We start from the raw sequence: 11,842 nt of genomic DNA, 5'->3' as shown, positions 1-11,842 counted from the left end.
GCAAGCTACTGTATAGTATGTAGTTGTTGTTTTTTAACTTACTTTTTTATGATAAACTACAACTCCCAGCACCACTCTAATTCTCGATTCGTCCTGTTTCTGAGCAATGACACGTCAGCCCACGTCACTACCGCACCTGCGCAGCCATCTTGAGCCTTTAGCAAGCAACGGACAAGGCAGAAGAAAAATAGGAGTGAAATATATCAGCCTAACCTGAGATAACAGGGATATGTCCGCTAGAATCAAGGATATATGAAACAATAAAGGTCGAATACAGTGGAACGACCACGGGACAGTAACGGAGACGGTAAAACAGCCATCTAAGTGCCTCGGATACCCGGACCTAACGTTCCAAGTCATCTCTTTTTTTTTTTTTTTTGCCGGAGTAGGAAGGAAGAGTCGAGTCGCCGACAGAAAAACACATCCACAGTGAAACCATGAATCCCGAATAGTGAGTTTAAACGTTACATTTTAATGCGGCCACTGTCGTGTTAATTTATAAATCAGAATTATAGGTTATGTGGTTTGTGGTGTGACCTTATATAATAATGCATGCTAATTGCTCAGTCGATTAATGTATTTTCAAACACCAGCTAGCTGGCTCCCGTGAACAGGGCGCGGACAGCTTCTTCTTTAATGTTTCAGTCTCGCGAACGGGTTTTCTTTAAACGTCAGCTGACCGTTTGCTCGTGCCTCACCGTGACGGCTGTGGCACGCGACCTTTTCACGGGACAAATAAACGAACAATCCAGTTTGTAAAACTAGTAGAGTAAAAACGTTCATGGGGGAACACGCTGCCATATACTTGTATCCAAAAACTAGTTATGGAAACGAATAGCTTTAGCTTGACGTTAACGTTACATGAAGTAATGAAGTAACAGATGCGGGTTATTGGCTGACCTGTAACGTTAGCCTCGATAGCCTGCTGTTGTTTTTCATATGGAAATATATGTCCTACTGTAACGTCACATAACGTGACGTTGACATAATGCAGCTAATATTATGCCCCGCAACTCTAAATGTGCCATTCATGCAACCTATCGGTATCATTTCAGTTTTTAGAAATGGCTTCCCATTTACTAACAACGTAACAATGCTCACGAGCAGAGTTGCACTATGGTAATTATTTGTAGATTTATTTTACTACCATTAATATTGCTAGCCTACTATTTGGCTAGGGCCGGATTAAAACGTGGTTACCAGGTCCTTATTTTGAATGCTATCGTACCTGCTATCATACCTGCTAGTATGTGTGTTAGCTTCTCTCAATTGCGTACCGTGTCGGGGCTAAACGCTAAATGAAACTGAAGGTAACGTAGCAGATGTTCGACGGCTGATCTGCAGCAGCAGTCACCGAATCTGTCTGTCGGTTCTGAAACGTCTCGCGGTCGCAGCGGCTGTCCTGGAGCCGACAGCAGGAGCTTCCCTTTGAATCCCCATGGAACCTTGTGTAACTAGCTAAGCTAACACCTCCACACCCTTAGCAGACCGTCTTTATTTCCATGTCTGTTTACACACACACACACACACAGTATAGCCTTGCCTCTCGTTAGATATGCTTTAATATTGCATACACTGTGTCTTAAGTAGGCAGGGTAAGTGCACTTGATTCGGGCAGGCTTTCCATCTTCAACGATTTGGTGCCACTTTTTATTAAGGCACCCCTTTTGTATCTAACAAATGGGCGTATTAATGGTTACCAAATCTAATCACATTTTGGGTAGTCAGGTCATAAAAAAAAAATCAATTTGACTGGTGTTTATCCTCCTCCAGCATGACACTTAAGTTAAGCAGGAAACCCCCTTTTCCATTGGATCATTTGACCACATATCTTGTGTAAAAGACTGCAGACTACAATGGACCACAATCCAGTTCTCAACAGCTTATAACCACTTGATAGGTTGTTTACCCCTTATTAATGACTAATTACCATAACTGCAGACCCTGTTGCCAAAACGCCTTTCATTGCTTCATAAACGGTTCCATTCTTTATTTTTAAGCCAAAGGTCAGTGTTTAGGGTTGTCTTAACATGCCGATTAGGAGTTTTGCCTAAACGAAACACGGCTTAAAACAAATCTACGATTAGAGATGGCTGATCAGAGAAAAAAAAACAGGCAGAGCATTTGGTGCCAGTCTTTAGTAGTTTTTGGTGTTCATACATCAGACCACTTCAGTCAGTACACAGTAAGTATTGAGATTTCCTAATGACCTGCCTTGTACATGATACATCGCCTTTGACAGCCTTCCCAAGTGTGTTTTACATTAGTATTGAGCCTGCTTATTTACTCCTGGCTCCTGACAGAAATGGGTCTATTGAAAGCTGGCTTGAAATCTCTGGTCAGATGCCTAATCTTGTTTACGTATTCTTTTATCAGATAGTTTTAGATTTCATACTATTTTATTTGTTCTTGTAAGGCCTTTGGATTCTACACAACAATTTACATTCCAGAAATTCGATTCTTTTGTTAAATGAAAAAGGGCGTTTTGTAGAAAAACCTGTTCATATTCCTCCAGAAAAAGCGACCGTTTTGTCTGTCTATCACCAAATCTCGCACTATTGAAAGGTTTCAAACGATACACTGGCACTTATCTGGCAGTGAAAGCTGTTAATGTTGCCGCAATGACTATTGTTAGCTGGCAGGTTCAGTTTAACTGCCTTTTTCATATCTCAGTTTATTTGTGTATATATAAGGCTATGCACTTGGATTGCTTGTTGCAATAAATGACAACTGATTGACCCTCATCGTCAGTCCACATCAACACAAGCTATTGCCATGTAGAAATGTGAACTGGGCTGATTGCAACAGTGTTGTTGCATCCAGTGTTTGTGAATATTGCCAGTTGATCGAGTGTCGGGCTGCGCTACACGACTGGTCTCAGTTTCCTATGACACAAGAATAGCAGTGGCATTGGGCAATTCTCTACAGCTGTTGTGCTGTGTGTCAAATTCATGTGATGTTGTTTTCCTCTCAGGGATTGGGTGGGGTGGAGGGTGGTGGAGGTTGTTCCATCATTTTTGGAGAGAACCTGCTAGTAGAAGGAGTGGGTAGCAAACCTCAACAGAAATACCTTGAATTCCTCAAAATAAGGCTTTAAAAATTCAGTGTTTAGGTATCAGTACTGAGTTCAGGTATAGGCACTAAAATCCAAAAGTTTTAGGTGTTACCGGACCAGCCCTAATCCTAGTACCGGATTAACCTGCCCAGGGGCCCCGGGCACAAGTCTGTGCTTGGCCCCAGTTAACACTCCCATTCCTCCCACTCTCTGTGCATTCTGTACAGTTTGTCTTATGTCAGTATACTGCCTAACCCTAGAATTGCTTTATTGACCTGCAAACAGTAGTTGGGCAAAAACTCTGACTCTTTGTTTGTTTGTTTGTTTGTTTATGTATGCACCATTCACCGAGGCAAATCCCATATAAGTCTAATTTATTGTGGCGATAAACCTGATTCTAAAATCTACACTCAAGGTCCCCTCACTACCTTTTTCTGGAGCTTTCAACCACAACAACTAAACTGGTTGAAAGACATCCCTAATAAAAGCACAAAACTGAAAAGTGTCTCTTGAAACTAGGGATGCACTGATCCAATCTGATGGATTAGCACCATGTTACCTTACATAAATGTCAATTGAATTAGCACAAACCAAATGGCACTCAGTAAGCCTGGAGCTTTGGGGTCGATATTGTATACTTCTCTTATTGTTTAATCATGTAAAAAGACCCAAACCAACCATGAATGTATCTACCAATAAGTATTTGTGTGTGTGTGTGTGTTTCAAAGCCTGATAGATCTTCTCCCTCTGTGCCATACAGCTCCATTGTTGTCACAACAATTTAAAAACCCATCAGTGATCACTGGGTGACATGTTCCTTTATCACCATGAACACACACACTTCAGTTTATTTTGACTCGATACCACATACACCATCCTGCTGCCCCAAACACTCACTAGAACACCAAATGTGGATTTATCCGCCACTGAAAATAGTCCCAAACAAATGCACTATTTCTTCCAGTCTGAGTGATGTTTGCTAAAAACTACAGTGGCCAGCTGTTTTAGGAAATTACCTAGCCTTTAAAAAAATAAATAAAAAAAATGAAATTCTATATCCGTGAGGTGTTTTTGAAGCATCTTCAGTAGGAACCAATAGGCTTGGGGGGTGAGAGCCTCAGCCACAGACACGGACAGAAAGTATTTTGACACAGACTAACAGTTTTTTTATACTCCGCAACGTAAGGTGGTCTAAAATAATGTTCAGGTAGCTGTACTGACATTCAGGTGTTGTTATTGGTAATGGTGTGTGTGTCAGCACTTGTATCAACTGTGATATTACATGCGGTAGGGTGAGAAATGTCCCGGTTCTAACCTGGGTTGTTTTTCTTTCAGTGACTATCTGTTCAAGCTCCTGCTCATTGGAGACTCTGGAGTAGGGAAGTCCTGTCTTCTGCTGCGCTTTGCTGTAAGTAGTTCTGTCACACCATCTTAAACATGTTTTTTAAATCACTGTTGGCCTTGAAATGTCTCAGTTTCGAGCGCAACCTTTGGTTTGTCCTCATTCTGCTGTTGGCCTGACCCCGTCCTGTTGTATCTCTTTTTCTCTCTCTCTCTCTCTCTGCAGGACGACACCTACACAGAGAGCTACATCAGCACCATCGGAGTGGACTTTAAGATCCGCACCATTGAGCTGGATGGCAAGACCATCAAACTGCAGATTGTGAGCGCACACTCTCTCTCTCTCACACACACACACACACACACACACACACACACACACACATACACACAACACTCTGTAACCCTCACCTGAGCTAGGGCTGAGATCCAACCATTGTTATCAAAACACACAGGAGGGGTGTTTATGTGTGTTTATGTGTTTGCATTCAGACCAAGCTTTAACTGGATCCTGTGTTTTGTTAGGGTATCAGGCTATGCCGCCTCAAAAACATTCAGTTTGTTAAGCAGACATACAGCCGCTCTGCTCATACATATACACAGAAAATGAAAAGCACAGTGAGCAGTGGAGTTCTGTCCCTTTGCTTTTATAGATCACTTTAAACACACCTGGAGAGAAATGGAGTCACTGTAAATGTTCTTGTTGCAATTCGGCAGTCACTCAGCCCATTCACACTGCAGACCATAAACAACCATAACAGTAACCTTGAGCTTCCCATTGCCGAAACCTTTCATAACCTTGTGAGGCTTTGGTGCTAGGTTCTTCTTTGTGTTTCCACTGTATTCACAAACTGGTACGTTTCAGATATATGTCATCAACCAACTATACTATGTAACCCATCATGTATCACGTACATCATTTTAATGAGCCGTTTGGTACGCGATTGAAGAACCGGACAACAATGGAAGAAGTGAAGCTGATATTGTTGTTTATTTCCAAAATTGTGTTCACGATAATAATTTTGATTAATTGCACAGCCCTAGCCTCTTGTCCATCAAGCGTTCTTTTGTTAGTTTAAAGTACTGGTTGACCTTCTCCTTACAGATGCAGGAGTAAAATGGTCCGGGTTGTATTTGTTGTAGTCATTCTTGTTGTGACCTCACATGTGCTCGGCCAATCCTGTAAGACAGCACTGCCTCCAGCCCCTGAAAGTACCCGGCACTGGGATTTAGTATCACTTCCTAAGCAGTGCTCCAATTTATTTCCAGGAACTCTCCTCCAAAGAGGGAGGACAACAGCGGAACAAAATCAGAACTGCTATGACAAAAGTCCCTTTCACACAGCCTGTTCAAGGCGCTGCTGTTGCTCCTTTTTATTCCGCCTCACTGTCTGTAGGAAAGTTAGGAAGACGGATTGGGGAGACAGAGTTGTTGTGCCTTTAGGCCGGCAGCGGAGGTAGTCACAGAGCCATAACAGAGCTGGTCTTTGACAGCGGGACTGTAGTGATGCGCGACTCGACCCACAGGTCAACATAGGGACAAAGCAGCGTTCCGAGTAGCCAAAGTTATTAATAACTTACGGAAACATTACATGCAATAGTCCACCTTCTCTCTCTCTCTCTCTCTCTCTCTCTCTCTCTCTCTCTCTCTCTCTCTCTCTCTCTCTCTCTCTCTCTCTCTTTCTTTCTTTCTCTCGGGCAGGGGATGTGGTCTCTCTGTCCTTCTCTCTCCTGACGTGTGCTACTATAATGCATAAAGTTAGCGTTTTGGGGGTCTAGTTTGGTTGGTGGATTAACGGTGCGGATCGGCTCACACACGCTGTTGTTTCCTCTTTTGCTTCCGGAATTAGAGCTGCACAATACAATGATTTTTTTTAATCATCATCGCAATATCAATTAGCGCAATAAACACATCGCTCTAGTCTGCGACATATTGCTAAAGACTCTTAGACATTAGGATCCCTACAGAGATAGACCTTTTTGATAAAGAGTAAGATCCTTTTTATAAAGAAAAAAAACATCCCTTAGATCACTATCGCTAAACCCACCAGACTCCATGTAAACGAACAGTAATTTAATTTATTTTAATTTATTATAAAACGCACTTCATTTAAAGTCAACAGAAACAAAATAAAACTATCAAAAGCCGTCTTGGTTCATATTTCCACTGCTCCAACAATCGCCACTCTGGTTTGGTTGAAATAAACCCTTAATTCACCCATTTAAAAAAAGGTCTATCTCTGTAGGGATCCTTTCCATAATGTTGTCAGACACTTAAGGCCGTTTTACAGTTGTGCGGAGGATCCACGCAGAGCTCTCGCCATAGCCTTAAAAAGTGGCTTGATGTTTATACTTGTGCGCTGGTGTGTGTGTCGAGCGAGCCGCATGTGTGTGTGTGTGTGTGTGTGTGTGTGTGTGTGGTAGAGGGAGAAGTGAGAGAGTGCCGGCGATTATCTTTGGAGCAAGTAGCGACTCTAGAGTCATAGTGAGAGAAACAAAGTGTCTCCCCTGTACCATGGTGGGAAATCTGTAGAAGGAAAAGTTAACCCTCTCCTTGATTTCATGTTGTTTATGGAGAAGGAGAACCAGGAAATGAGTTGGGGGGGAAAATGCAACGCTACCACGCTACGTGCGTCGCTGCGACGTGTAGTTACATTTTTCGAGAGGTGCACGTCAGGCTACGCCGTAGGGTACGCCGGACCCTGCGCCGTCGATTCGACGCACAACTATAAAAAGGCCTTTAGAATAATAATCTGAGCCTGTAAGAGGCCAAACGGGCACGTTTAGTGGACGGAAATTGACGGTGCTATTTTGCCCCATAGGAATACATTGAAGCCCGTTTCACGGTTGCTGGTCAACCATCACCAGATGTCCAGGCAGGCTGATAGAAGGGGAGTCGGGGGGGGGGGGGGTAATGGAGGAACGGCGGGGTGTGGAAGTGGTGGAGATGATGGGAGGGAACACTGGTCGCTGATGTTACCCTTTAAGTGGGACTTGGGACTCTGGCTTGGATAGGTTTCACTAAACTAGGTTTAGTTAATCAGATTGGGTTTGTGCTCCCATGAGTTCAAAGCAGGAAGTAGAGGAATGCTCACTTTCAATCATGGACAGCAGGACCAAAATACAATAGAATCCACTGTGTCCTTAACACACGCACAGAAATAGAGCTGATGGCACTGTTAGAATCTGGCATACACTTCACAGTCAACTGCCATTAAAGCATACGCTTATTTATTTCTCCTTCATAAATACTTTAAATGACAAACGGTTCTTTCTTAATAAAAGCCAGTTTTTTTTTTTATATTTTCTGATTTGTTGTGGCCACCACGAACAAAGGAAGTTCGCTTATAAGAACGTTGAGATTGGGCCTATAGCTGGACTCTATTAGCTTGTAAATGAATATGGTAAAGTCAGCATAATGTGCATTTACACATCACTAGTTTCATGACTCTGCTGTTCTGTATTTATCGTGTCTTCGTCCACTAATTATTTCACCATTTCTTTTGCCTGCTACACAGAAATAAGCAGACTTGAATCAAAGTCAATGTAGCGTACTGTTTAAGCTTGCTTCAGGTCAAATACACTATATTTGTTTATAGTGCAATCTACTTCCTACTGCTCTATTTCTCACGGCTCTATCCCCTACTGCTCCTTAAAGTCAAACACACATTGTGATAGGAGGCATTCTTTCATTTATTCAGAGTCTTTATGGAATAGTATTTTTGTTGTGTGTTGATTTCTGATTGTTTCTCCCTTGCCGTTCTCAGTGGGACACCGCAGGCCAGGAGAGGTTTCGTACTATCACCTCCAGTTACTACCGCGGAGCCCACGGCATCATAGTTGTATATGACGTGACAGATCAGGTGGGTCAGCCCTCTGGACTTCTTCCTCAGAGTAGGAAATCAGTCCAATACTTTATTGCATTGCATTCAGTACTCAAAATGTTTTGAGGTTCAGTACCCAACCCTGTTCCAGTTGGACATTGTGATTGTGAGGTTTCTCCGGCTTTTCATGGGAACATAACATTTAATTTGCAGGGTACTTCTTCAAAATGTTTTCCAATAATTGGCCCCAAAACACCATTGTTTGATTCGACACAAAGCACACATTCGGTAGGCTACAGTTCTGTTCATCTGATGAACTGAAATCCATCGACAGGCAATCCCAAGTGTTTCTGCTCCCAGCATGACATATAGAGCTCATTAATGAGCACTATAGTTATTTGAATGCTTTTAGAAATCAATCAGCCTCAGAAACGAGCAGAGTTAAATCCCTAACAAGCTCAACAAGAAGTTGACAAATAGTATTCACTGCAGGGCTTCATTGAGTTTTAATAGATTGTGCAGGTGTTATGAATGATAAACTACAATTCCCTGTAGCTGTATTGATCCCACTGCCCAGCCACAGTGGCGTTAAAAACCTGTAAAGTCCCGTTTGTCATGCTCGTTCTCTCGCCATTGCGCAGGAGTCCTATAACAACGTCAAGCAGTGGCTTCAGGAAATCGACCGCTACGCCAGTGAAAATGTCAACAAGCTTCTGGTGGGCAACAAGTGTGACCTGACCACTAAGAAAGTAGTGGACTACACAACAGCCAAGGTAAGGCTGCTCTTTGTGCATGCGGGTACATTAACATGTTAATTATTGGCCTGTATGTGGGAGGGATGCACTAATTGTTTTGATTAGCTTAAGGGGACGTCAATAAAGAAATATTCGATAAAGAACATTTAAAATAAAAGTTGGCACCTGGGTAGCTCACCTGGTAGAGCGCGCTCCCATATACAGTTATACACTACATATACAGCTCAGTCCTCGACGCAAAGGCCGTGGGTTCAATTCCGACCTGCGGCCCTTTGCTGCATGTCATTCCCCCTCTTTCTCCCCTTTCATGTCTAAGCTGTCCTGTCACAAATAAAGGCCTAAAAATGCCCCCCAAAAAAATCATCTTAAAAAAGAAATACTAAAAAAAGAGTTGGTATTGAAATAATCAGCATGAACAAAAAAAAACACTGGACTAAAATGTGTCCGGCACGCATATCAATTTGGGTTCACAACTAAATTTTGGCCCGACTAGTTGTGCACCACACCAAAAAAGTCAGGAAACCGTTTTTCACACTGTAATTGTGTGCCACTCAAAGCCGATTTCTGGCAGATTTGCTGACTTTAAGACTCAGAAATTCCCACACAACCAGAGAGTTTGCATATTCAGGCTGCAACAGGTTGTTGTGAGTCGGCTGTGTGGTAGCTGCTTTTAAAAATGTTTTTTTTTGATTTGCTAAATTCTATGATGGCTAAGAAACCTTTTTTGCCAACTTTTTTAGGGTTGTATGTCGACCAAACTATATGGGAGAAAGCTATATCTCTGGCCCTTGATGTGATTCTCGTTTCCAGTGTGGCCCTTAGAGAAGTTGAGTTTGACAGCCCTGGCTTACATGGCGAATGCAGTGTAATGTCCATTTCCAAAGTGCTAATTCATCAAATCAATGAATGAATTAGCGCTCAATGAATGAATTAGTGGTACGACAGTCACGTCGTACCACTCTGCTGAAAACACCTTTTTGACCAACAAAGTATTTTCATTCACCAGTTAGTGTTTGTGCTTCTTCTACTTGCCATTTTTTGAATGCTGGTAAGCTGCAAGGAGTGGAACTCAACACTTCCTGCTGATCTTTCACATTAAAAGCCTACAAAACAAAAAGGAAGGATTATGCCCATTGCGCATCTGGAAGTCTTTTAATTTGAAACACCTGAGCAGGAAGTATTATTTGATATTATCAGCAAATCCAAATCTGTAAAAACCTAATGATAATAATTCAAATTAAAAACTGTATTTCTGTTAAAGATTGAAACTCTGGGCAGCGAAGTGGTGAGTGTGACATGGCTTTGTTGTACTGATAGAATTAGTGGTTACAGGTAAACGACTAATATAATTGGAATATTTGGATTTTGGCTTCTCATAGCTGATATTAAGTATATTTATATTGAATCAATCTGTCAGTGTCAGATAAAAACTGAATTGGTTTGTATCTCCTAAAATGTTTCGGTTATTTCTGTCGGACTGGACAAGCAAGTAAGAGCATTTAGACCGTTAGGGGACACTATAAGCCAACAGGGTTTGTCCCAGGGCTGCAACTAATGATATTTATTTATTGATTGATTATTCGGTCAATTATTTTCTCAATTATTAGTGAAAGGTGGCCATCAAAATTTTGTAAACCCCACGCTGACGTCTTGAAATGGCTTGTTTTGTCTGACCAACACGTGATTACGGAAGGCTTGTATCATGTGGATGATCCGACAGTTTTGTTGTCATTACTTAGAATTCCTCATGGGGGAGACAGAAACTACGCACTACAGCTTTACATTTCTACAACCACTGTTAGCTCTCTGTATGTTTTGAGTTTTTTAAGTTAAGTATTTTTTATTTATTTTTTAGGAGTTTGCCGACTCTTTGGCCATCCCCTTCCTGGAGACGAGCGCCAAGAACGCCACCAACGTAGAGCAGGCTTTCATGACCATGGCCGCAGAGATCAAGAAGCGCATGGGTCCCGGGGCCACAGCCGGCGGCGCCAAGTCCAACTTAAAAATCGACAGCACCCCCGTCCGGCAGTCTGAAGGGGGCTGCTGTTAAAAGACCCCGCCCCCCCCAAACGACCCACCACCCTGACCATCACCTCCAACACTTCCACCGAAATCTCCCTTTCTTTTCCTGCCGTGTTCCCTCCCATCATCTCCGCCACTTCCACACCCCACCGTTCCTCCATTACTCCCCCCCCCGACTCCCCTTCTATCAGCCTGCTTGGACATCTGGGGATGGTTGGCCGAACAGAGGAGTAAACTGTGAGAGTGTTAAGATCAGGAAACAGATTGAAACTTGGGGCCTGGACACCCATCAAACAGGTGGGAGAGCAAAGCGAGCAGTCTGTGAGGGAGGGACAGAAACAGACACCCAGGCCACTTTTACTTTCTGCCAAGAGGACAGATAGAAAACAGATACGGGGAGGAAGATTGGTATTGATTTAAAGTGGAATGAAGGCAGTGAGAGATTAGGTTTAGATACCGTGAGCTTATTTCTACACACACACAAACACATACATACACACACACACACACACACACACACACACACACACACACACACACACACACACACACACACACACACACACGCACACACGCACACTCACACTCAAACACAGTAGTAGGGTGGCAGAGGTTAAAGAGATTTAAGCCAAACACTTTTCTCCTCAGTTTTTGTCTGTCTTTGCTGATCTCCTTCTTAGAGCCACCCCTCCCCTCCAACTCGCCCCAGCCCAGACTTTTCATCCCTGGAATAATTTACCTACGCAAACACACACATACATACATACACACACACACACACACACACACACACACACACACACACACACACACACACACACACACACACACACACACACACACACA

General features: G+C 42.8%; 1 protein-coding gene across 1 annotated transcript; it reads left to right on the top strand.

Moving 5' to 3' along the window:
* The first annotated feature begins 130 nt into the window (after positions 1-130).
* Positions 131-11,807, top strand: rab1ba (zRAB1B, member RAS oncogene family a). Its single transcript, XM_028563589.1, has 6 exons — positions 131-451; positions 4,391-4,463; positions 4,623-4,718; positions 8,163-8,258; positions 8,861-8,992; positions 10,830-11,807. Exons 1-6 carry the CDS (start codon positions 438-440, stop codon positions 11,022-11,024), a joined length of 606 nt encoding a protein of 201 aa, XP_028419390.1. The 5' UTR covers positions 131-437; the 3' UTR covers positions 11,025-11,807.
* Positions 11,808-11,842: the final 35 nt, after the last annotated feature.

The sequence above is a fragment of the Perca flavescens genome, chromosome 19, assembly GCF_004354835.1.
Source record: "Perca flavescens isolate YP-PL-M2 chromosome 19, PFLA_1.0, whole genome shotgun sequence".
Classification (NCBI taxonomy): domain Eukaryota; kingdom Metazoa; phylum Chordata; class Actinopteri; order Perciformes; family Percidae; genus Perca; species Perca flavescens.
This window is presented reverse-complemented; position numbering and strand designations above follow the sequence as displayed.